Source organism: Salvelinus fontinalis, chromosome 32 (genome assembly GCF_029448725.1).
Source record: "Salvelinus fontinalis isolate EN_2023a chromosome 32, ASM2944872v1, whole genome shotgun sequence".
In the NCBI taxonomy this organism is placed as follows: Eukaryota; Metazoa; Chordata; class Actinopteri; order Salmoniformes; family Salmonidae; genus Salvelinus; species Salvelinus fontinalis.
Window position 1 is genome coordinate 43608130 of NC_074696.1, and position 27323 is coordinate 43635452.

The 27323-nt window shown below is 42.9% G+C and overlaps 1 protein-coding gene across 1 annotated transcript; it reads right to left on the reverse strand.

Moving 5' to 3' along the window:
* Positions 1-46: 46 nt before the first annotated feature.
* LOC129831420 (ephrin-A1-like) lies at positions 47-27027 on the reverse strand. Its single transcript, XM_055894800.1, has 5 exons — positions 26730-27027; positions 3758-4053; positions 3133-3198; positions 2889-2981; positions 47-2550 (listed from the first exon to the last, which is right to left on the reverse strand). Exons 1-5 carry the CDS (start codon positions 26825-26827, stop codon positions 2426-2428), a joined length of 678 nt encoding a protein of 225 aa, XP_055750775.1. The 5' UTR covers positions 26828-27027; the 3' UTR covers positions 47-2425.
* Between the last annotated feature and the right edge of the window lie 296 nt (positions 27028-27323).

Sequence of the window (27323 nt, forward strand, 5' to 3'; positions counted from 1 at the left end):
AAAAAAAATGGGGAAATTATAAAGTCAGAGGAAGGGAAACCACTAATTGTTCTTGTTTTCACAAAAATATATTTTATTTCACATGAGAAGTTCACATTTATCATAATTATCAAATGGGGTCTTTATATAATCTTCTATATATATACACATATAATACACTTTACTTACACATATACAAAATAAGGTAACAAAAAGGATTGACTCAATGTTAGCCATATAATGTTGTCTGTTGTTCAAACCACCCGTGAAGTTGGGCTTGGCAGCTGTGATTGATACTGTGTCTTGTGGTTTCAGTGAGTTCTGTGTGCCTGACTGGGTGTGTAGGCCTATAATCTTACCCTAGCAGTATAACCCTGACTGGCAAATTACATTATAATACAACCAAATTGTAAATTACACTACATGACCAAAAGTATGTGGATACCTGCTCGTCAAACATCTCATTCCAAAATCATGGGCATTAATATGGAGTTGGTCCCCCCCCTTTGCTGCTATAACAAACTCTACTATTCTTGGAAGGCTTTTCACTAGATGTGTGAAGATTGCTGCCCTGGATTTGCTTCCATTCAGCCACAAGAGCACTAGTGAGGTCGGGCACTGATGTTGGGTGATTAGGCCGGGCTCGCAGTCATCGTTCCAATTCATCCAAAGGTGTTTGATGGGGTTGAGGTCAGGGCACTATGCATCGGGGCAGGTAGCATTCTCCTGGCATCCGCCAAACCCAGATGGTGATGTGTGAGTCATCACTCCAGAGAAAGCATTTCCACCGCTCCAATTGTGGAGAGCTTTACACCACTCTAGCCAACGTTTGGCATTGCACATGGTGGTCTTAGGCTTGTGTGCGGCTGCTCAGCCGTGGAAACCCCATTTCATGAAGCTCCCGACGAACAGTTATTGTGCCGACGTTGCTTCTAGAGGCAGTTTGGAACCCGGTAGTGAGTGTTGCAACAGCGGTTCTGTTCTGTGAGCTTGCCACTACCACTTCGCAGCTGAGCTGTTGTCGCTCCTAGATGTTTCCACTTCCCAATAACAGCATTTATGACCGTGGCAGCTCTAGCAGGGCAGAAATTTGACAAACAGACTTGTTGGGAAGGTGGCATTCTATGACGGTGCCACGTTGAAAGTCACTGAGCTCTTCAGTAAGGCCATTCTAGGGCCAATGTTTGTCTATAGAGATTGCATGACTGTGTGCCCGATTTTATAAACCTCTCAGCAACTGGTGTGGCTGAAATAGCCAAATCCACATACTTTTGTACATCTAGTGTATTACCAACCAAATTACAACTGTTTTTGAATAAAAACATTTTTACTTGGTTGACTTTTTAGTGTCAGAGGTAGAGAACAGTGCAACACTGCTCTGGCAAGCACTGTGATGAGCATAGTTCAGTCTGGGTTATTTTGTTTGTCAGTTTAAACGGTACGGGTGCATGATCTGATATACAGAAGGTCTGCCTTACACTGCAACATACAATGTACTGTATCCGTGTTTGCTTTTGGCAGTTTTAACATTTTTGTTTGACCTCTAGCTCTCCCTCGCACACGTTCTCTCTCACTGAAACACTCATTCTAACTCTTCCCCCCTCAGAGAGAGCTCACTTACCAACAGTCAGCATAGCATTTGTTAAACATACGGTATGTCTTTCAACTGCAAACTTTTACAAATGATTTTTCACAGAATGTACACAATACCTTTTCACGTAGTGTCTACTATGTCATGGATCTGTATTGTGATGTCAGTCAGTCTGTCTGTTGTTGTGCTGTATGGTTAGTGCTGTGAAAGCACATGGTCGAGTCTGCACAGGAACATTAATAGTTAGCTAACCCGTCCCCTGCTTTTGTCGATGCTACATTAAGAACCACTTGGACATTTAGTGCCACTCAATTACAGTACAATAACAATACCACAAACAGAACACAATAGTCAAGGTTGGAATAGAATAGTTACACACTGAAGAGATGATCACTGTATTCTTTGGCTCAAAAGCTTAGAGATGATGTTTCACTAAATGCAGTTTTTTTCCCCTAACACAAATTCATATCAAATCCAAAATAGTTGTCCATATAAGAAAGTCCTTTAGCTTTTGTCTTCAGTGATTGTTCTTCGTCCATTTATGTTCCTCTTCAAAAATTTCTTACGCACTTTTCCAAAATGAATTATGTTTTTTTTTTTTGAGGAGAAGAGCAAAAGCACTAACATTAAAGAGAACAAAATCTCTCCAGGAAATACTGGCATCTTGAGAAAGCTCAGTGCCTTCCCACAAAACTCCAACCAAATTCTCACTCAGCACACTTAGTGCATGTGTCCATCCGTACTTACGAGATTAAAAATGTCCCTCTCCCAGTGACCAGCACTTGGGCTTTGAGAACTGTCTTTTGTGTCTGTGGTTCCCCACAGACCAACTTCAAGTCTATGAGATTTGTAGTCTCACTGTAACAACAGTAATAATAAGACGGGGACAATCAATGACAGGATGGAGAAGGACGCCTTTGACACCGACGAATTTGTCCGCACACTTTTCTGGACCTCTGGCAGGATTACCACTGGGTCATCTGTATGGTGAAAATATAGAATATATATATTAGTCCATGTTAACTCATCCTTAATCTTAACTTCAAGGGCCGGTTTCCCGGAAACAGATTAATCAGAGTCCGGGATTAAAAAGCATCATCAATGAAGAATCTCCATTGAAATAAACAATGCATTTGGAAAGTATTCAGACTCCTTGACTTTTTCCACATTTTGTTACGTTACAGCCTTATTCAAAAAAATAAATTGTTTTTTCCCCTCATCACGTCTTTCATACCGGCCCTAAACGTTCAGTCCTAGGATCAAGTACAACTGGCCCATAGAGAATACAACTGGCCCAATGGTTTGTTCATTAACATACCTGCAGGCAGTCTGTTGGAGGGGTTGTGTGCTCCACCCCCAGCTCCAGGTACAGCTGCAGCTCCTCCAGTTGCAACCCTGGCCTCTTGAGAACCTGGATGAGGAAAATAACAATCAATTCCTCTGCCATACTGCAGCCTGGAGCTAAAATCATTATCAGACAAAGGTTACATTCCAAATGGCACCCTATTCCCTATATAGTGCACTACTTTTGACCACCCAACCACTAGGGCAGTGAAACTTACCATCAGTAGCTACGACGTCTACCCTGAGCCTGAGGCACTCCTGTCCGTGGTGGTGCAGAGGTTTGGCTGGAGAGGGGAAGGAACAAAGACGAGCGTTAATTACAGGAAAAAAAATGCACTTATCCTCCTGTGTCACCTTAATCCACCTCCACAGACACAGACGCACGCACACACGACCTGCAGCCATCTGTGAACAGGCGGAGGGTGTCCCGTCCTGTCGCTCATCTAATTACAACACACTCAGGGTCACAGCATCGCCTCTCTCTGGGTGATTGGGCCACCAGCTATCTACTAGCTACCATGTGAGCGCTGATGCACAACATAGCATGCCAACAACACAACATAGCATGCCAACATTCACTGAATGTTAACATAAGCCTTCAAGGTGGCGACTTGTTTGTCCGGCTGCTTTACCAAGGGTCATAGACATCTATATCATCGGCAGTGCTTTTCCCTCACATTTTTCCTGACTTAAAGGGACATTTCACCTCACTCTCATTTTGACATGACTACTTTTGAGGTCTGAAAACATCAAACAAACGTTGACTTTCGGGTTAAGTTCTCTTACAAATTCTCCAGGAATAGTTCATTTACGTGGATAAAAAAAAAATAGCTAGACACTTACAGATATAGTAGTAGCTCTCTCCCTGACGGAACTCCTTGCCCAGGGTGAAGGGGGTGAAACGCTGGAACTTCTCGGAGAACTTCTCGGCGGCGTGGGGGGCGAAGGGGTGGCCGCACTCCCAGCGCATCTGGTCGTAGGACTGAGGCTTGCAAGCGTCGTAGTCCTCCCGCTCCACCATGTAGAGCACGTAGCGCTCGGCATCCTGCGATGCCACCTCGCCCAGCGGGTAGTGGGGGCACACGATGTCCAGGTAGTCGTTCAGACGCACCTCCACCGCATAGCTGTCCCTTAGGAACCTGAGGATGAAGATCAAAAGGGGTTAGTCGAGTCACAAGTGTCATCGGGATTAATAAGTACGGCGATGACTTCAGAGCGGCAAAAAAAATATACAACAATCAAATTTTGAATTATGTTTCGGCCGGTGGCGTGTGCCAGGTATTCAACATGGGAAATCATGGAGGAGATGGAGAGGCATGAGCAGCAGGCAGGGAGAAAACACAATAAGTGGGGAAAGTGAGTTGGGTGGATGTGTATAAATATGGATGAGTGTGGACAGCAGTCCTGTCTGTGCTGGGAGCTAGTCCTGAGTGCACATTGATTCCGGCTCCCCCCCTGGCACCCAGCGATGTTTACCGAGAAACATTAGCAGTCATTCAGGACACCGGGCCGGGAGATGAGTATCGATACTAAACTGCAGACAGAGCTAGACACCAGACATGCACAGACAAGGGGTGCCTAATCACAAACACACACCACCGCCCGAAAGAGTGAGAGGCATGAATATGAGGAGGCCAGGTCTCTCCTGAGCATTTAACCCTTTCATTAAGGACAAACAGACACACATGTCTGGTCCCTGTCTGTTTCTGTCTCCTGCCACACTCCCCCTCTCATAGTCTGACTGTATCTGCTCCCTATCTGCATGCCTCTCCTCCCTCCAGTCCTCTCCCAGCTTTTTACACCAGCAGTCCTTGGATGGATTTACATTTGTAAAATGTGTCTAGTGAGATCTAAAGTATGTCTCTTCAACATCCGATTTGCAACTTCTCTGTTTACACTAGCCTTGACGTGATTCCTGCTTCATGTGTGAGTGCAGCTTTTAGCATACCGTAAATGCCACAGTATGTAGACAAACAAAATAAGGATAGCAATTCAAACTATACAGGAGCTTCTCATCTAAACCATATTGCACATAAGTTTGCACACTTGATTAATGCAATGATACACAAATGTGTGGATATTTTTTAAAGCCATACATTTTCATTGTGGCTAACAGAGCAAAAATGTTGTCTTCTGGTATTAAGGTAACTATTTAGGGGACATGTGGTGTGAGAGAGGGTGTCTTACACTGTTCCACTCAGATGGGGGTATGTGGTGTAGATATCTCTCTTTAAGAGAAAGTAGTTTGAGAGACTTCAATCTACAGTTAAAGAAGTCAGAAGTTTACATACACCTTACCCAAATACATTTAAACTCGGTTTTTCACAATTCCTGACATTTAATCCTAGTAAAATACCCTGTCTTAGGTCAGTTAGGATCACCACTTTATTTTAAGAATGTGAAATGTCAGAACAATAGTAGAGAGAATTATTTATTTCAGCTTTCATTTCTTTCATCACATTCCCAGTGGGTAAGAAGTTTACATACACTCAATTAATATTTGGTAGCATTGCCTTTCAAATGTTTAACTTGGGTCAAACATTTCAGGTAGCCATCCACAAGCTTCCCACAATAAGTTCCTCCTGACAGAGCTGGTGTAACTGAGTCAGGTTTCTAGGCCTCCTTGCTCGCACACGCCTTTTCAGTTCTATAGGATTGAGGTCAGGGCTTTGTGATGGCCACTCCAATACCTTGACTTTGTTGTCCTTAAGCCATTTTCCGCAACTTTGGAAGGATGCTTGGGGTCATTGTCCATTTGGAAGACCCATTTGCGACCAAGCTTTAACTTCCTGACTGATGTCTTCAATATATCCACATAATTTTCTTTCCTCATGATGCCATCTATTTTGTGAAGTGCACCATTCCCTCCTGCAGCAAAACATCCTCACAACAAAAAGTACAATCTTCGTCTCCATGTGCAGTTGCAAACCATAGTCTGGCTTTTTTATGGCGGTGCAATGGCTTCTTCCTTGCTGACCGGCCTTTCAGGTTATGTTGATATAGGACTCGTTTTACTGTGGATAGATACTTTTGTACCTGTTTCCTCCAGTATCTTCACAAGGTCCTTTGCTGTTGTTCTGGGATTAATTTGCACATTTCGCACCAAAGTATGTTCATCTCTAGGACACAGAACCCGTCTCCTTCCTGAGCGGTATGACGGCTGCGTGGTCCCATGGTGTATATACTTGCGTATTATTGTTTGTACAGATGAATGTGGTACCTTCAGGCGTTTGGAAATTGCTCCCAAGGATGAACCAGACTTGCAATTTTTTTCTGAGGTCTTGGCTGAATTCTTTTGATTTTCCCATGATGCCAAGCAAAGAGGCACCGAGTTTGAAGGTAGGCCTTGAAATACATTCACAGGTACACCAGCAAATTGACTCAAATTATGTCAATTAGCCTACCAGAAGCTTCTAAAGCCACGACATATTTTTGTGGAATTTTCCAAGCTGTTTAAAAGGCACAGTCAACTTAGTGTATGTAAACTTCTGACCCGCTGGAATTGTGATAGTCAATAATAAGTGAAATAATCTGTCTGTAAAGAATTACTGGAAAATTTACTTGTGTCATGCACAAAGTAGATGTCCTAACCGACTTGCCAAAACTATAGTTTGTTAACAAGAATTTTTGTGGAGTGGTTGAAAAACGAGTTTTAAATGACTCCAACCAAGTGTATGTAAACTTCCGACTTCAACTGTACATCTGTCTCTCTAAACTACACAAGCATCTCTCCTGGACCTTTGTGTCGTCAAAGTAGCATAGTGTAAAGAGGCCCATAGTTCCACCCAGTAAAAAAAAAACTACACTCCCACCAGCTCTTTCTCTTTCGCTGTCCTTCTCTACCTTTCTTTCTTCCCCGTCATTCTTTCTCACGGAGATATGCGTTCATCCCCATCCATCACCACACACACCAACCTGGAGGGAGCAGTAGCTAGCTCTAGCCTCTAGCAATACAACCACCACCCCCTCACCCAGTCTTCAGTTACTTAAACTGTGCTTATCCATTACCAACTCATCCTGCCTGAATCGGTCTGCATCACCAGGGTGCCCAGAGTAACGGAGAGGTGGAGTAAACTCACCCAGCGTAAATGTTTTCACAACACGCGCCCCGAATGTGTGTCTTAGGTAGAGTTTTATTGCTTTTGCAATGAATACATGTGCAACTCTGCATTTGGGGGACTCTCACAAAGCCAGCTAGTGTGTGGTGTGTTATATCCACCCCCTAGTAAGGCGGCCGCATGCTTCCCAACCGAAACAGTTTGGTACAGTTTGCGCATATATTATGCTGACATTTTGTGCCGTTTTTGTTAGTTTTGGAGTTCGGCTAGAGTTTTGTCGGCTGCTCCAGAAATGTTGCTGCTGGCTTGTTCGGCACATGACGCATGGGAAGCCAGAAAGGAACATGCTCTCTTCACCAAAGGATGGGGTATGTTGTTATATTTTCTATTGTAGTTGACGAAGAGTAGTCATGTTTGGCTAACAATAGCTAGCGCTAGCTTCTTGGCTGGCTATTGGCTAGCTAGCCTAGCAGCATACTCATGCATGGAAAGAAAGCCAACCAACTAAAGATCTTCACAACTTTTGATCAAACAATTTTGTCAGAGAGAGAAAATCATAAGCGTCCCACATTTGTAACACCAAAGTCAAAGTTTGGTAGCAAAGTCTGGTAAAGGGAGAAAAGAGCTCCAGACTCAGTCCTTGACACATCACTGGCAAAGGCATTGCAAATGATTGAAAACATATCTCAAGATCTGGAAAACGTGATGCACAGAGCCACCAGGTTGCCCCAGAGGTAAATAAAAAATAAAATAATTTCAGACTTTACTTTGATCCCCTTTCCTCTGTTCTGTGGTCTTTTTTTCCTCCTCTGCTCTCCAGACACTCCTTATTTCCTCCCTCATCCCATCCTCTCCACAGGGTCCTGGCACCTATAGCTGATTTCATGGACGAACTCTCGCCAAGACTCCAGGAGGAATTTGACCACCAGCTGCTTGAGTTTGTGCATGACTTCAAGAAAATGACATGGACCAAATGACCGGGACCCCAATGAAATGAACAACTTGTTCGGTCGTTGTTCAGACATCTCAGGAGTCAGACACTAGACACTTTCATTTTATTCTATCAACACTTTTTTTGGCTTACATGCCTGTTCATAGCAGACACCGTTGCACTATTTTCCAGAAATATTTATATTCAGAAAGGTGTGCAACTACTCTGACACTTATTTTACTTCATTAGACACTTGTTTACACGTCTGTTCTCAGCAGACCATTTTGTATTGTGGTTTAATTTCAGAAGCAAGAATAAAAGGTTCATTTGTTTGCTGAACAAGCTCTGTTTGTATTTCTTCATGTCAATACAACGGAGTTACAGTTCATATAAGGAAATCAGTCAATTGTCAAATTCGTTAGGCCCTAATCTATGGAATTCACGACTCGAAATACAGATATTCATCGGTTGGCCACAGATACCTTTTAAAAAAGGTAGGGGCGTGGATCAGAAAACCAGCCAGTATCTGGTGTGACTAACATTTGCCTGATGCAGCGCGACACATCTCCTTCGCATAGATGATCAGGCTGTTGATTGTGGAATGTTGACCCACTCCTCTTCAATGGCTGTGCGAAGTTGCTGGATATTGGCGGGAACAGTAACACGCCGTCTTACACATCAATCCAGAGCATCCCAAACATGGGTGACACGTCTGGTGAGTATGCAGGCCATGGGAGAAATGGGATATATCCAGCTTCCTGGAATTGTGTACAGATCGTTGCGACATGAGGACATGCATTATCATGCCGAAACATGAGGTGATTGCGGCGAATGAATGGCACGACAATGTCTCATCACGGTATCTCTGTGCATTCAAATTGCCATCAATAAAATGTAATTGTGTTTGTTGTCCGTAGCTTATGCCTGCCCATACCATAACCTCATCGCCACCATGGGGCACTCTGTTCACAACGTTGACATCAGCAAACCGTTCGCCCACACGACACGTGGTCTGCGGTTGTGAGGCCGGTTGGACGTACTGCCAAATTCTCTAAAACGACAATGAAGGCGACTTATGGTAGAGAAATTAACATTCAATACTCTGGCAACAGCTCTGGGACATTCCTGGAGTCAGCATGACAATTGCACGCTCCCTCAAAACGTGAGACATATGTGGTGTGTGACAAAACTGCACATTTTAGAGTGGCCTTTTATTGTCCCAAGCACAAGGTGCACCTCTGTAATGGTCATGTTGTTTAATCAGCTCCTTGATATGCCACACCCGTCAGGTGGATGGATTATCTTGGCAAAGGAGAAATGCTCACTAACAGGGATGTAAACAAATATGTGCACAAAATTTAAGAGAAATAAGCTTTTTGTGCTTATGGATTATTTATGGGATCTTTTATTTCAGCTCATGTAACATGGGACCAACACTTGTTGTGTTTATATTTTTCATTGCAAATGACTGCACACTGAGACGTCCCAGAATCAGGTTTTATTGTGTTATAAAGATTAGAACGCTACTGGTTCACAGTGCACACAAAGAACAGTATGTGCGCGTCCATCAAGAATCCTCCTTCTTGCAGCCATGATGCCAAATGCAATTTCTAACTCTCCGACAACACGAGTGGTGGTAGTTCCAGGTACCCCCAGGTTTATTGAGATGTTACCTCTCACAGGAGTCTAAGATAAATGTCAGATTATATATACATATATTTGGGAAACAAAAACAAAATGTTTCCAGGAACCATATTCCAAAAGCCTTGATAAATTGGCACTTTCATATAGGAGGTGCATACATGTACGCAGTAACAAGGGAAATTATTCCAACATTCTATTATCAACATACCTGGATAAGGGTGCACGAGGTTCTCGTGTAGGGGGAATGGCGCACATGAAAACATGAGGACGTTGCCGTACCTGGCAGGACAGCTGGCGGTGGTAAATCGGGGGTCTTCTGCAGCAGTTTGGACCCAAAAGAACTCTTGAAACACTTCACCCTAGCTCTTTCGGCCGAGCTTCAATGCCATCCAACACTCCTTCCGTGGCCTCCAACTGCACTTAAAACGCTAGTAAAACCAAATGCATGCTTTTCAACCGGTCGCTGCCTGCACCCGTACGCCCGACTAGCATCACCACCCTGGATGGTTCCGACCTAGAATATGTGGACATCTATAAGTACCTAGGTGTCTGGCTAGACTGCAAACTCTCCTTCCAGACTCATATCAAACATCTCCGATCCAAAATCAAATCTAGAGTCGGCTTTCTATTTCGCAACAAAGCCTCCTTCACTCACGCCGCCAAACTTACCCTAATAAAACTGACTATCCTACCGATCCTCGACTTCGGCGATGTCATCTACAAAATAGCTTCCAATACTCTACTCAGCAAACTGGATGCAGTTTATCACAGTGCCATCCGTTTTGTTACTAAAGCACCTTATACCACCCACCACTGCGACCTGTCGTCGTCGTCAGACCCACTAGCTCCAGGTCATCTACAAGGCTATGCTAGGTAAAGCGCCGCCTTATCTCAGTTCACTGGTCACGATGGCAACACCCACCCATAGTACGCGCTCCAGCAGGTGTATCTCACTGATCATCCCTAAAGCAAAAACCTAATTTGGCCGCCTTTCCTTCCAGTTCTCTGCTGCCTGCGACTGGAACGAATTGCAAAAATCTCTGAAGTTGGAGACTTTTATCTCCCTCAACAACTTTAAACATCTGCTATCTGAGCAGCTAACCGATCGCTGCAGCTGTACATAGTCCATCGGTTTATAGCCCACCCAATTTACCTACCTCATCCCCATACTGTTTTCATTTATTTACTTTTCTGCTCTTTTGCACACCAGTATCTCTATTTGCACATGATCATCTGATGATTTATCACCCCAGTGTTAATCTGCTAAATTGTAATTATTCGCTCCTATGGCCTATTTATTGCCTACCTCCTCATGCCTTTTGCACACATTGTATATAGATTCTCTTTTTTCCCCTACTATGTTATTGACTTGTTTATTGTTTACTCCATGTGTAACTCTGTGTTGTTGTCTGTGTCACACTGCTTTGCTTTATCTTGGCCAGGTCGCAGTTGCAAATGAGAACTTGTTCTCAACTAGCCTACCTGGTTAAATAAAGGTGAAATAAAAAATAAATAAAAAATATGCCCCTACATCCACCATTGTGAACCTGTAGCGGGCATCTTCTCTGTCTCCGTATCTCGCCTATTATATGTGTTGCTAGGCACATCAAATCTAGTAGATCCCGGGGCAATTCAAAAAATGCAATTCTCGCCAGTCAAGTGTCTCTCTATATACACAATTTTTTTCTTCTGAGCATGTATTCCTTGTTTAGGTGTGTCGTCACTTCCTTGTTTGGCTGTTACCAGCTCACCCACCTCTAATGTCCTGGGGTAATATTGCCGCTTTCCTCTTCATTTGTCAAGCGAATATCTTTTCAGGGAGCATGGGATCACACTTGTTCAGTTTGTCTAGTCGAAGTCGAACTGAAGCATGCTGACGCCTTTACACCACACAGCTCTGTGGGAGATGGGTTGCTCCATAGTCCTGGGTTGGGTATTTGCACATCTGCCAAATGAAAACTCCACATTGGAGCCATTTTGGCTCTTGGGTATCTGTTTTTTTTTTGTTGAGAAATCCAGCTTCACCCCATGAAAGCAATGAACACAAGAAGTGACATTTTCGATGTGTTCCGGGGGGGGGGGGGGTGACAAGGTCCATATGTGTGAGTAACAATCAAAGTGCACAGGCAGAGAGAGGCCCTTGTCGCTCATTAGATTGGGTTTGTTTGTTACCGGTGGACCCCCTGGTTAAAGGACAGACGCTGTGGCTCCAAACTCCTAGTGCCCACTACCCTTCCCCCACCCCTCCAGCACAACCCCCTCTGCCTCCCCGCTTCATTGCTTTCTCTCAATGCAGATGACCAGATTAACAGCACTGTGGCAAGAGTAGTGTGGAGCCAGTAAAAAGAGCAACTGTTTCTCTCTGTATACTAATTAGGAGAGTCCACATCCATCTAGCTGCATAATAGTAGCATATTAAGCAAAAACAGGACCAGTAATTATTATTCCACTGACTGTGTGCTAGGACAGCTTAGTGCTTATCTACAGTTTGCCTAGCTGCCACACACTGTTTACAAGTCCCACTGTAGAGTGGTCATTTTGCCTGCCACTCACAATTCCAGCTAAAATCGGTAATACTACTGAGCAAACATGTTTGTATGCTGCGTTTGACCTGGTATCCTCCTCAAACAGTAACCACACGACCGAGCGCGCACGCATGCATGCAAGCACACTGGCTGCGAGCTGCGAATGGCTTTTCCTCTGTGGTAAACTTTGTGTGTGAGATTATTGCAGTTGCTTCATCAATGCCACCGTTTCATACAGTGGTACTATTCACACCCTCCTCGGATGGAATATCTTACTAACCCAAATTAACAGGGGGCTGAATACACACCCAAGAGGGGCCCCTTTATTAATTGTGAATAGTTTAATTATCCCGGGGGCTTTTGCAGAACGACTGATTAAAGGAACTTCAAAAAATGCCCGATTGAAAAGTCTTTAACAATGTCAAACCTTGTCACCATCACTCAGGCAGACTCTAAACAGCTTCTCTCTCTTGATTTCAGACTCCATATTGAAAATGGCGCCTGAATTGCTTATCACTATGGTTACAGAGCTGATTTATGCCCCCTGTTGTTCCTTGGATGCTCAGTTTTAATGACAGCAACATTTACAGAAATAACTTCAGGGAGGGGGTGACTGCATTCTCTGCTTATGGAGGATTTGTGAAACTATGACAGATATGCAACTACGATTGTGTGTGTGTGTGTGTGTGTGTGTGTGTGTGTGTGTGTGTGTGTGTGTGTGTGTGTGTGTATATTGGGTTTGCTGAGGAATCTGTGCGATGATAAGGGGGGATAATGAATGACAACGATAGCAGACAGCCAGCGAACGTCAAGTGGTTGTGTGTCTGTCTGTGTGTGTGTGTATTGTGTCTAGTGCAACAGACTCCAGACTGTTTGAACGTCTCCTCCTCTAGAGTTAATTCTTGATTTATTAGAGCCTCTTCAGTGGCAGGAGCCTGATCTATCTACTTTAATCTCTCTGGCCAGCGTTTGGCTTTTTTCCTTCACCTCTAACCCTCTCCCTCCATCTCCCTCTCTCATCTCTGCACTCTATCGCCCTGTGGAATGTTGGACATCTGAGGGGAGGAGGGGCTCACTCGGGATCAAAGGTCGGACAATCGCAGAGTCAGCACCAGAGGGTCCTTGGACACACACACATACAAGCACACACACACACGGTCAGCAAGTAATGTGCTGCTCCCGTGCATTTAAAAGCCCCGAGATGGATGTTGTGTGGAGAATCACCTGCTTTGAGGTTCAGTTGTCTATTTAAATAGCACGAGGTTACACCAGCTGACAAGCTCGCAACACCTGACCACTGTGAAGCTCCACAGCAATTACCATCAGTGCCATCGTCTAGAGCCATCACTCAAACCTAGAGCAATTACACTAACCTCAGAATCTTTTTTTCTCCCGTCGGGTTATAATGCCACACTAATACACAGCCTAAGAGGCGACTGGTCGGCGTTACGGCTGAGTGGATCGGAATGCCGCGGGGCGTCTAATCGGCTCGTCCGAGCACAGATTATCGGGTGGAGCAGCGGCTGAACTCGGGTCCATTCAGCTGCACCAGACTCTGCCTAATACAAGGGCTTAGAGCCGACACCGAGGCCCAGAGAGGGAGGGATGGTAGTGGGGGAGAGCGGGGCAGGGTGGGGCCCTGGGTCCATTGTTCCCAAACAGAGAAGGGGTATTACTCTGGACTTTGGGACTTCAAAAAGGACTGAACACAGTGTGTGTGTCCTGTGTGTGTGACTGTGTATGTCCATAGGACCATGGAGGGAAAATGGGAAAGTGAGAGGTGTTAAAAAGGAGAGATGAAAGACATGGGTTACAGAGGTGGCATTTATTTCTGAATTTATCCTCTGCAAAAAGAAAAACAGTTAAGAGATGTTTTTTTTTTTAATTGAGGAGCGTGAGAGAGGAGAGCCACTCTGAAATATAAGTCTGGCTGTGCGGCTAGTTCCCATTTTTCTACACAGCTAAATTCCTCTTTCGTTTCATCTATCCATCCATCCATCCATCTCTGTCAGGTCTCCCCACCCTCTCCATCTTGCATCACTCAATAAGCCCAATAGATCCCCATTTAATTCCGACCTCTCCCCTAGCACTTGTCGAACCAATCAGAGCCGGCCTTGTTGGAATGCCAAATATGTGAGTTTGTGACCCACTGTTTGTAGAGGCTAACACAGTTAATAGAAACAAGAATGGTCCGACTATTAGCCTCTCCCGCTTAACATAATATTCAGAGGCAGGTTCATACTTGGGTTGTGTTGACTTCTGTCATCAATCGCTCTCCTTTCTAGATCTGTTACTTTACCTTTGTCCATTGTTCATTCTGACAGCGCCCTTGGCCAAAGACTTCAATGCCTTCCCTCCCACAAAAGTAACCACAGAATCCACCAGCAACATAATTGCCTTATTTTGGACAACCACATGGATATGAATATGTGTGCTCTTTCTAAACGGTCTAACACGGTCCCAGAGTCATTTGTACTCCTGTAAGAGCCTGACCAAAAATGTCACCACTGAAATTACATTACTCAAGAGGCAAACCTTTTGCAGAATCGATTTCCATAAGATAAACCTTGTTTTTTCTCATCATTATTTCCCCAATCCTCAGAGTATAATAGTCTGTGAGCATTCACCATTGTTTGCCTGCCCGTGGCTTTGAAACTGTACAAGGAGGTAATCATTACACATCTTGACCTCCAGGGGGCACCAGTAACTGGAGCTGTGTGTGTGTGAGAGACCCATACCGTAGATCAGTGTTACTCACTATTTTTTGTAAGAGGGCCACTTTGGGTTAAGACAATCATTCAGGGGGGCGCACAGATCTTTACATTTGTTGTACTTTTTCTTCCAATATTATCGATTGAGCAAATTCAGAGCAAGAGAGCACATGCAATTGATTTGATGTACAGCACAAATATATACATACACACATTAAATAGGCTACGTCACATGTATAAAGACCCATATTAAAGGGTTACCTCAGTAGTTGGATGAGTGAAAATGTCCCGTCTGCTCCTTAACTGAATTCATTCTAAATGCATAGTGTTGTTTCTATCCTTGTGAGGCAATCCAGGTGTGCATTGGGCAGTCTGTTTCTATGTTTCACAATGTTCATTGTTGAAAATGTTGCTTCACATGAACAAGTGCTGATATAAAATGGTCACCTTTTGCACACACGGTTTCAGAAGTGGATACTCTGTGTCTGACACAAGGCTCCAGAAATGGGTAACACCTGATCTTAGTTCACATTGCAATGAACTGATATCCTTGAATCTTGACTCAAACTCCCTTGGAGCTGGAGATTCACCGTGTTCAGCTGGCATGTGATGTCAGTTGAAAAAGCCAGCTTTAATATCCTCCTTCACAGATTTGAGGGAGGAGAGAGAACTCTTTCCAAAACTCTGTCATGAGACAGCCATTGTGAAATATCGAGTCACCGTATTCTGTCTGGTATTCCTCCAGCAACTCGCGGAATTTCCGGTGATTCAGTGCCCTCGCAATAATAATAATACAATAATAATTATTTATAACAATTTTTATTTAACTAGGCAAGTCAGTTAAGAACAAATTCTTATTTACAATGACGGCCTAGGACCAGTGGGTTAACTGCCTTGTTCGGGGGCAGAATGACAGATTTTTACCTTGTCAGTTCGGGGATTAGATCTATCAACCTTTCAGTTACTAGTCCAACGCTCTAACCACTAAGGTTACCTGCTGCTCATAATAATGTTCACCACGCTCATAATAATGTTCACCACGCTCATAATAATGTTCACCACGCTCATAATAATGTTCACCACGCTCATAATAATGTTCACCACGCGCACAACTTGCTGCATCACATTCTGTAAGTATTTTGATTTTCCCATGATGTCAAGCAAAGAGGCACTGAGTTTGAAGGTAGGCCTTGAAATACATCCACAGGTACATCTCCAATTGACTCAAATGATGTCAATTAGCCTATCAGCTGTGTGTGTGTATATATATATATATATATAATCAAGTGATTTGGGCCTGCATTAGACACATTGAATTGAAATTGTATCATCATTGTTATGTACTACGAATGGAAAATATGAAAAATCACCGCAGGCGGCAAATTAAAGGGCTTTGGCCTGCGGAGTGAGTACCACTGCTGTAGATGGACAATATGCATGCAATCGCTGTGGGAACAAGTTAATAACCAGAGTCCAGCCATTTCAACAACAGGACAAACACATCAAAACGACCCTTATTTACAGAACAACACACATAATGGCTCATTTTCAGACACAATAAATCGACCCCATACACATTCTCATACACACCTTCATTACAAATGCATGGATACGTGCAAAGACTATGTAGTTGGACAAGTCTGGACACACACAATTCCATGTTTATCATATTCCTACGCCTGTTTACCAGGAAAGTCTTTCATACACAGTATTTGGGGTTGAGAGGTTGTAAAACATTGAGGAGGAGGTGGAGAAAGAGGAAGTCTGGCACGTAGATAAGGAAGAGGCAGAGACGGGGGCAGAAAAACACCCATGGGGTTGATTGAGGTGAAAATGATCAAAAGGAAAATCTTGAGGAGGGAGACAGTGGAACACACACACACACACACACATTATCAAACAACCAATCACTATTCATCCAATTACTCTCACTGGCAGGAAACGCGTTGTGTTAATTTTGATAAAATGTTCTCAGGATCATTTCATCAACCCCCTTAAGTAATAAGTAGAGGGTTTGGTGATTGCGTGTGCCGGTGTGTGAGAACGGTATTGTTTATTGTGTCGGCAGGATATGCCGTTTCCCGGGAAAAGACTAGGCCAGGAAGCTCACATTCGTAGGGAAACACGCACATACACGCTCTTGTAACACTGCCTCTGAAAACCTTTGGCCTGAATCACTATCTTACTTTACTCAATAAAACTTAGCAACCTTCCTTCTCCCACCCAGACAAACAGGAAGTTGGCTTTGTCATTATGGTCGTCAAGGTAGTTCGTCTGCTTAACTGATGATTGCCATCTATAATACTGTCGCTTGGGTGATATACTGTTTATACAGTAGTATTTCAAAATACTAATGGTATGATTTTCAATACCGTAATTTGTTTGTATGTATACAGTATCAGTCAAAAGTTTGGACACACCGACTCATTCAAGGGTTCTTTATATTGTAGAATAATAGTGAAGACATCAAACCTATGAAATAACACATATGGAATGTAGTAACCAAAAAAAGTGTTTAACAAATCAAAATATATTTTAGATTCTTCAAAGTAACCACCCTTTGCCTTGATGACAGCTTTGCACACTCTTGGTGTTCTCTCAACCAGCATCAGCTGGATTGCTTTTCCAACAGTCTTGAAAGTGTTCCCACATATGCTGAGCACTTGTTGGCTGATATCCTTCACTCTGCGGTCCAACTCATCCCAAACCATCTCAATTGGTTTGAGGTCGGGTGATTGTGGAGGCCAGGTCATCTGATGCAGCACTCAATCACTCTCTCCTTCTTGGTCAAATAGCCCTTACACAGCCTGGAGGTGTGTTGGGTCATTGTCCTGTTGAAAAACAAATGATAGTGGGACTAAGCCCAAACCAGATGGGATGGTGTATCGCTGCAGAATGCTGTGGTAGCCATGCTGGTTATTAAGTGTGCCTTGAATTCTAAATAAATCACTGACAGTGTCACCAGCAAAGCACCCCCACACCACCTCCTCCATGCTTCACGGTGGAAACCGCACATGCAGAGATCATCCGTTCACCTACTCTGCTTCTCACAAAGACACGGCAGTTGGAACCAAAAATCTCAAATTTGGACTCATCAGACCAAAAGGACAGATTTCCACCAGTCTAATGTCCATTGGCCCAAGCAAGTCTCTTCTTCTTCTTATTGGTGTATTTTAGTAGTGGTTTCTTTTCAGCAATTCAACCATGAAGGCCTGATTCATGCAGTCTCCTCTGAACAGTTGATGTTGAGATGTGTCTGTTACTTGAACTCTGTGAAGCATTTATTTGGGCTGCAATTTCTGAGGCTGGTAGTAACTCTAATAAACTTATTAGAGGGGTTTCTCGGGGTTTCCTTTCCTGTGGCGGTCCTCATGAGAGCCAGTTTCATAATAGCGCTCATGGTTTTTGCGACTGCACTTGAAACAAGTTCTTGAAATTTTCCAAATTGACTGACCTTCATGTCTTAAAGTAATGATGGACTGTCATTTCTCTTTGCTTATTTGAACTGTTCTTGACATAATATGGACTTGGTCTTTTACCAAATAGGGCTATCTCCTGTATACCACCCCTACCTTGTCACAACACAACTGATTGGCTCAAACGCATTGAGGGAAGAAATTCCACAAATGAACTTTTAATAAGGTACACCTGTTAATTGAAATGTATTCCAGTTGACTACCTCATGAAGCTGGTTGAGCTAATGCCAAGAGTGTGCAAAGCTGTCATCAAGGCAAAGGGTGGGTACTTTGAAGAATCTCAAATCTATTTTGATTTGTTTAACAGTTTTTGGTTACTACATGATTACATATGCGTCATTTCATAGTTTTGATGTCTTCACTATTATTCTACAATGTAGAAAATAGTAAAAATAAAGAAAAACCCTGTAATGAGTAGGCGTCCAAACTTTTGACTGGTCCTGTGTGTGTGTGTGTGTGTGTCTGTGTAATATATATATATATATATATATATATATATACACACGCACGCACACAAAAGTATGTGGAAACCCCATCAAATTAGTGGATTCAGTTATTTCAGTCTCACCCGTTGCTGACAGGTGTATAAAAAACGAGCACACACCCATGCAATCTCCACAGCTAAACATTGGCAGTAGAATGGCATTACTGAGGAGCTCACTGACTTTCAACGTGGCACCGTCATAGAATGCCAATTTTCCAACAAGTCTGTTCGTAAAATTTCTGCCCTGCTAGAGCTGCCACGGGCAACTGTAAGTGCTGTTATTGGGAAGTGGAAACGTCTAGGAGCACAAGCTCACAGAATGAGACTGCCGATTACTGAAGCGCATAAAAATCATCTGTCCTCGGTTGCATTACTCACTACCGAGTTCCAAACTGCCTCCAGAAGCAACACCAACACAAGAACTGTTTGTCGGGAGCTTCATAAAATGGGTTTCCGTGGCCGCACACAAGCCTAAGATCCCCATACGCCATCTGGCAGTTCGACAGGGTTTGGCGGATGCCAGGAGAACGCTACCTGCCCGAAAGCATAGTTTCAACTGTAAAGTTTGGTGGAGGAGGCACAATGGTCCGGGGCTTTTTTTTTCATGGTTCGGGTATGGCCCCTTTAGTTTCAGTGAAGGGAAATCTTAACACTACAGCATACAATGACATTGTAGACAATCCTGTGCTTCCAACTTTGTGGCAACAGTTTGGTGAAGGTCCTTTCCTGTTTCAACATGACAATGCCCCCGTGCACAAAGCGAGGTCCATACAGAAATGGTTGATCAAGATCGGTGAGGAAGAACTTGACTGGCCTGCACAGAGCCCTGACCTTAACCCCATCAAACACCTTTGGGATGAATTAGAACGCTGATTGTGAGCTAGGCTAAATCGCCCAACATCAGTGCCCGACCTCACTAATGCTCGTGGCTGAATGGAAGAAAGTTCCTGCAGGAATGTCTAGTGGAAAGCCTTACCAGAAGAGTGGAGGCAGTTATAGCAGAAAAGGGGGGGACCACCTCCACATTAATGCCCATGATGTTGGAGTGAGATGTTCGACGAGCAGGTGTCCACATACTTTTGGTCATGTAGTGTATGTCTTGTGGGGGCTATGGTGGTGTGTGCGTCGCCACTGCTTATAACTATTAACTATAAGAAATCTAAGATGTGTCAAATAAATTATATTCAGCTCAGGGCTCCACTCCAGCTATGCAAGTGGCTAGATGTCAAGATCAAGCTACTTGGTTACAGCAGAGACATTAAATCCCCTCCTGGATTAAGAGCCTTTGTTGCCTAAATTGCATTGAGTTTATTTTTTATAATAAGTTAAAAAAAATAGCTCCCCACTCGATAATACCATATACCCCGGTATTGTACAGAAACATTATGATGGTATCAACATCTGGATACCGCCCAACCCTGCGACACACCCCGTCATCCCTTCTCACACGCCAATGATCAATGACCTACAGTTGAAGTCGGAGGTTTACATACACCTTAGCCAAATACATTTAAACAGTTTTTCACAATTCTTGACATTTAATCCTAGTAACAATTCCCTGTTTTAGGTCAGTTAGGATCACCACTTTATTTTAAGAATGTGAAATGTCAGAATAATAGTGGAGAGAATGATTTATTTCAGCTTTTATTTCTTTCATCACATTCCCAGTCAGGTCAGGAGTTTACATACACTCAATTAGTATTTGTTAGCATTGCCTTTAAATTATTTAACTTGGGTCAAACTTTTAGGGTAGCCTTCCTCAAGCTTCCCATAATAAGATGGGTGAATTTTGGCCCATTCCTCCTGACAGAGCTGGTGTAACTGAGGCAGGTTTGTAGGCCTCCTTGCTCGCACACACTTTTTTAGTTCTGCCCACACATTTTCTATAGGATTGAGGTCAGGGCTTTGTGATGGCCACTCCAATACCTTGACTTTGTTGTCTTTAATCCATTTTGCCACAACTTTGGAAGTATGCTTGGGGTCATTGTCTATTTGGAAGACCCATTTGCGACCAAGCTTTAACTTCCTGACTGATGTCTTGAGATGTTGCTTCAATATATCCACATAATTTTCTTTCCTCATGATGCCATCTATTTTGTGAAGTGCACCAGTCTCTCCTGCAGCAAAGCACCCCCACAACATGATGCTGCCACCCCTGTACTTCACAGTTGGGATGGTGTTCTTCGGCTTGCAAGCCTCCCCCTTTTTCCTCCAAACATAACGATGGTCATTATGGCCAAACAGTTCTACTTCAGTTTCATCAAACCAGAGGACATTCCTCCAAAAAGTATGATCTTTGTCCCCATGTGCAGTTGCAAACCTTAGTATGTCTTTTTAATTGCAGTTTAGGAGCAGTGGCTTCTTCCTTGCTGAGCGGCCTTTCAGGTTATGTCAATATAGGACTCGTTTTACTGTGGATATAGATACTTTTGTACCTGTTTCCTCCAGCATCTTCTCAAGGGCATTTGCTGTTGTTCTGGGATTTATTTGCACTTTTCGCACCAAAGTACATTCATCTCTAGGAGACAAAACGCGTCTCCTTCCTGAGCGGTGTGACGGCTGTGTGGTCCCATGGTGTTTATACTTGCGTACTATTGTTTGTACAGATGAACGTGGTAACTTCAGACGTTTGGATATTGCTCCCAAGGATGAACCAGACTTGTGGAGGTTAAGCAAAGAGGCACTGAGTTTGAAGGCAGGCCTTGAAATACATCCAGAGGTACACCTCCAATTGACTCAAATGATGTCAATTAGCCTATCAGAAGCTTCTAAAGCCATGACATAATTTTCTGGAATTTTCCAAGCTGTTTAAAGGCACAGGCAACTTGTGTATGTAAACTTCTGACCCACTAGAATTGTGATACAGTGAATTAAAAGTGAAATAATCTGTCTGTAAACAATTGCTGGAAAAATTACTTGTGTCATGCACAAAGTAGATGTCCTAACCGACTTGCCAAAACTATAGTTTGTTAACAAGAAATTTGTGGAGTGGTTGAAAAACGAGTTTTAATGACTCCAACCTAAGTGTATGTAAACTTCCGACTTCAACTATATATAGTTGGTGTGTATTGCCTATTGTAAAAAAGTAAAGTATGTCTTGAGCGGTTGTCTATTAATGTTCTGTATTGTGTCACGTTTCATGTTTTGTGTGGACCCCAGGAAGAGTAACTGCTGCTTTTGCAATAGATAATGGAGAATCTAATAAAATACCACCAAAAAAAATACAATTGAGTCTTAATTCAGATTAATGGTAGTCCGCAATCTCAGCGTGTTCTCCGATTCCAATTCACTAGACAGAGATTAGGGAGCAGTTTATGGGATTTGGGGGAGGTAGAGAAACAGAGAATGAGTGGAGGTGGAAGAGTCATTCACAGAAATTACTAGAAAGCGGGTGAAAAATAAGGGAATAACATGAGATTAGCGAGAAGAGGAAAAACTGCCCTTTTTTGCAGAAAATAGGAGATGAGGGAGATACAAATGTAGAAATCCCATCTCACACACCACCTACTTATACCAGAAGACACGGCTATCCAACCCTCTCTCTCTCTACACACACACACCTTTGTTATTCTCAATTTTACTCCTTCCAGAGTGGCAGAGCAGAGTTCTCAGACTGGTTCGACCACTTCCACTGCCTCGTGGAAAAAAACACAAGAAGAGAAAAGCATACAGAGTGAGCCAACAACTGAAAGAGGGGTCGAAATTGCTTGAGTTCATTGAAAAACCCATGGTGGCTTGAAGGAGAGGTGGGGAGGGGTTTGCTTGAGGGAAAGTTAAAGCCGGGAGAAAGAGAAAAATAGGGCAAAGTGCCTAGTGACGAATGGCTATGGGTGCCAAAAACGATTAAAAAAAATCCACACCTCTTACCATTCTTTCCTCCTTCCCCCCTTCAGAAAGGGAGACTAGGAGGTGAGGAAATAATGGACTGAAAAGGGGCAGCATGTAAAGATGAGATAAAAGGTGTAGAGGGAGCAGAGAGAGAACCAAAGACAGGAGGAAGAATGAATCTCTCCGAGGCAGTTCCAAAACCTTGTGAAGAGGAGAGGCCTGAGCGGCAGACAGCATTCAAAGGCCACCGCAGTGACAGAATGACTGACAGACTGATTGAGGCAATGGCACTTCATCACCGTGTGCACTCTGACCCCCAATCAGTCACACCAGTTACTATTCTGTTCTGTGGCACTCTGTGAAGAGAATACCCCCAATTTGTATAGGAAGCACTACAAAAACCTCCAAATTGGCTGAATAATACTTGCAAAAACCACTTATATGGGTGAAACTTACCATAAAAATCACTAATTCGAGGCAAATGCACCGTAAAGGTCAATTCTTTTGATGAAATACACTATAGAGCGATAAGCCTGTTAAGTGAAAATATCGCAAAACTCATTTAGGTTTAAAGAAAGCTAAGCATTAGCGAAGAAGATTAAACCCCCAAAAAGATAAATGTGCAGCGAGAAAAAGAGATTGTTGGAATTATGTGATAAGAAAAAAATTGTAAATAAAATGTGAAAGAATTCTAAGTAAGTACAGAGTAAGGAAAGCGTTAACATTGAACATGTGGAACTTTATGCCACGACCAGCTTGAAACAAGGAACCGAGCCAAAACGAGAGAGGAGGCGGTGGAGAGAGGAAGAAACAGGTACAGGGAGGAGGAGGGAGGTTTACTCATGTTCTGTCAGAAAAAAATAATGGGTAAAAGAGAGAGAAGGAGCAAGCTGAATGAGTAGGCTACTGTATTACTTTACTTTTGGGTTATGAATGTTAACATCAAATCACGGCAATGCAGTGCAGTGTGCCCGTTGCCCAGCAGTGTGTGAGGGTGGAAGTCTGGGTTAATGTGTGTGTGAGCGAGCAAGTCAGTGATTTAGGAGCTGGTGCTTTAACACACTGCCTCCCCCATGGGACACACCTTTCACACAGACACGTACCTACGGACACACACAGACCGAGCGAAGCATATTGATAGAGCAACTTCTGGGAACCAGTGTGAATGATACAGCCTTTCTTAACCTATGATGCAAGCTTGCAGATTGACACATGTAGGCACACACAGCTCTAAATGAAAGAATGTCATTGGTAGCACTCGTGCTCCCAATTTGAAAAAGTTCAGAGAACAAGATTTAAAAAAATAAAAAAATAATTATATATATATTGATTGAAATACAGCCTATATTGGGCCTACGTTGCACCCTAGAAACGAAGATGTAACACTGTAAATACATTAGTTTATTATAAAAGCTAAAATGTTGATATGAAAGTTGTGGAATATTAGGATACTACATTGTGTAAAAGCACACATTTCTTATTTAGATGCATTACATTTAAAAGTGTACACTGTCTCTTTAAAAAAAAAAGTCCGGTTTGTGATGACTGTCATTCATGCATCGCTATGCTCATTGATTTTCTGAAGAAGCTATCACTTTTCCTTTCTTTCTGTGGCCCCAAATGTTTAGATATAGTGGTAAAATTACGAGGTTGTTAGCTAGCCAGCAATGAGGTAACATGGCTGAAAAAGTGTAAACTAATGTTTAACGACGCACACTCAGTTTTAGAACTACCCACAACGTTCCGGTATAGGAAGATAAAAATGTTGCGCTAGTAATATGGGTCAGGTCTTTTGACCTGGTTGGTCTAAAAGCAAGCCTTTTTCGTTGTAGTAATGGTACAACCATGACCATCACAAATCTGCACTCGCTTGTTTCTCTAGGGCACTCGGAATCAACGATACAGGGAAGCCTTATCATTACAACGATTGATATCTGGGAGATTTTTTTTTTTTAAAGTCACGCGGTGCTCCTAAAAAAAAAAATCCTGATCGCACAGCAAAATATTTTGTCGCATGCAACGAAATTGGTCGCACTTCAGAGCCCTGGGCGCACACACATCACAACCCAGCCAGAAACAGATCTCCGTTGGACTGAAACACAGCGGTAGCTCGCTCACAAGCAGCGTCAACCTTGCAGTCAACATGCCCCAAGACACAAACATAGTACACACCAATGCATAGTAGGGCATCTGTAACTGACACACACACACACTGTTGATTCCGTAGGGAAGCGGACAGGGTAAATCGTTACCACCTAACTGATCAAAATGATTCGTCTGTTGTCAAGGTGATTAGCTACAGCTTTCTAATCAAGACCATTGATTGGATCTGCCACGCAAACTGGGGGAGAGGGCGAGGGCGTCGACCCAAAAAGGACTGATAGAGAGAGCCATGAACAAAACAACAACAGTAGGCTTATCAAGCAATGGGTTTGAGGGGGAAAAACAGATTTAAAGAAAACCAAGAAAAGAAGAGAATAAATTGAGAAAGAAAAAAATGTATCTCCCGAACTCTCCTTTATTTCTGCGAGTGTGGGATTAAGTGCAGCCAGAGGGAGAGATTTAGTGCAAATATCCAGTAAAAATAGCAAGCCTGGGGATTATGCGTTTATTTGCAGAAATGATGATCATTGTTGTCACTGCATCGTAGCATGCTTACATCTGGGACTCGTAAACTTCATTCTCTGAGATTATGACATGGATGCGTTTCTGAGAACAATGACTGCAGTGTCATGGCTTTATGGGAAATCTCTATGATCACAACAAGAAACTTAACTGAGTTTAGTACTGTGTGAATTTGAATATAAATGTATGTGTGTGTCTACAAGACAGGACATGTTAAATAAAGGTTCAAAAAATGTGTTTGCATTCAAGTGAGAGTGTATGCCTTGCTGTGATTGATTGGCCGTTTGTCTTGTTTGTTTGTGCGTGATTGAGTGAGTTTGTGCCAGAGTGTGTTAGTGTATGAGTGAGTGTGTGTGTTTTAATCTCACCCTCCCAACTTTTCACCCCAACCCCCATAACTCTAATTGACCTCCACTTATTCAGTGGGGGCTCCAAACCCCAAACATTTGGGCTCCAATTTCTCCTTCCCAAGCTATCCATCGCACTCCCACAATATGACCTACTAGGCAGGCTTCAAGTTACATCCTCTGTCTCCGTCATACACCATTATTCCTCATCTTTCCATCTGAAATATGAACCATCATATGTCTCCCTGTCCTGTCAGCCCATCATATATATCCAGTGATTTAGTGGACAGACAGACACGCGTAATGAAAATGTAAGATGGAGATATCAACGCCATCAGTTGGGATGGGTTTGCAACCGATATTTACTACCACGGTCACGTCTCTGGGTGACTGTTATAAAGCCTTGGGTAAAGATAGGCATACCCATTTAAAAAAAAAAAAAGATATCTGTTGATACAAATGGAATGTGCAATTACATTTACTGTTGTGTGGTTGGGTCTTTAAATAGGATATTTTATTATTATTAAATAGATATTACACAAGCTTAAATACTCATAGTTGCTAAAGGTGGTGCTAATAATAATGCACCTCCCATTCCATATGTCCTTGAAAGTGTGGTAATTTAGATGGTAGCCTATCAATAAATCAGATTTATGGTATAACAATGTGTAACTACCAACTCACCGAAAGGGTAGACAGACAGATTGTGACACAGATAAATTGACCAGGTTATACAAGGAATTACAGATTTAAAAAAAAAGTTTCCCCTCAGGCAGTAGTGAAGCCAGTGAACAAGAAGATACTGTAACTACCTTGCATTATCATGACAACAACAGTGGCCAGCTGCATATTCAGTCGACTCAGAATGTAAACCAATTAAGGCAGTGGGCTACAACAACATAATCTATTTGAATACCCTAACAGTCACATTCATGTGGTAATTAAAAGGTATAGGCTATTGCATAGTCATTTCTATGCACAGATATAAAGAGGTACTGTAGCATTATTGAGCACTGACTAGTTTGCCGACAATCCTAATCAGCAAATTATGCAAGTCACAATCACAGCTTCTGATACATTGTTTTACTTTGTTGCACTTACGAATCTGATATGCAAACTTTTACAAATGAACAGTAATGAAATAGAATGACAAAAAACACAAGCGATCACGAATAGTTTAACTTACTTGCTGTTTGTGCTATTCCAATATATGCTGTGCCTTTCTGCAGAAGCAAACCAAGCGCCGAGAGTCCCAACGAAGCACAGGCTCCAGACCAAATCCATTATTTGAGTGGAGAGGATGCGTTCAGAGGAAAACCCGCGAGTCTTGCAGTCAAACAACTTTAGGAAAATATCTATGCGTTCGAGTAGGTTATTTACTCAACAAATGTACTTATGCACGCAACAGCTTCAAAACAGAAAGCAAAAATAGGAAGCACTCGGCAAAATAAGACGAGCCTGTTTCAGTCAAGCACAGTCCGTAATGAATGAACAACAATTTGCTTGGTTTCTAGTTTTGTGGAACGCCTACTATCGTTAAACACGCCTCATTATGAATGAGAACCAATGGGAGGACAAAGCGCCCCCCCCCTCCTCCTCCCCATTTTGTTTGTCAGATGCGGGATGCACTCCCTCTGTGGTACAGGAGGAGGAGGGGAATTTCTAAGAAGTATTAGTACCTATTCTATTGACGATTTCTTTTTCCAGACTTATTCGTAGTAGGATAGATATATCGATGAAGAAATAACACGATTTTCACAGAATCAAACGACCCAATCTG

Coding starts and splice junctions, on each gene's coding strand:
- LOC129831420 (XM_055894800.1), bottom strand. CDS start 26,827: ATGGATTTGGTCTGGAGCCTGTGCTTCGTTGGGACTCTCGGCGCTTGG. Junction 2,982..3,132: donor AGACGTCGTAGCTACTGATG/GTAAGTTTCACT, acceptor TTCCTCATCCAG/GTTCTCAAGAGGCCAGGGTT. Junction 2,551..2,888: donor CTCCAACAGACTGCCTGCAG/GTATGTTAATGA, acceptor TTCACCATACAG/ATGACCCAGTGGTAATCCTG.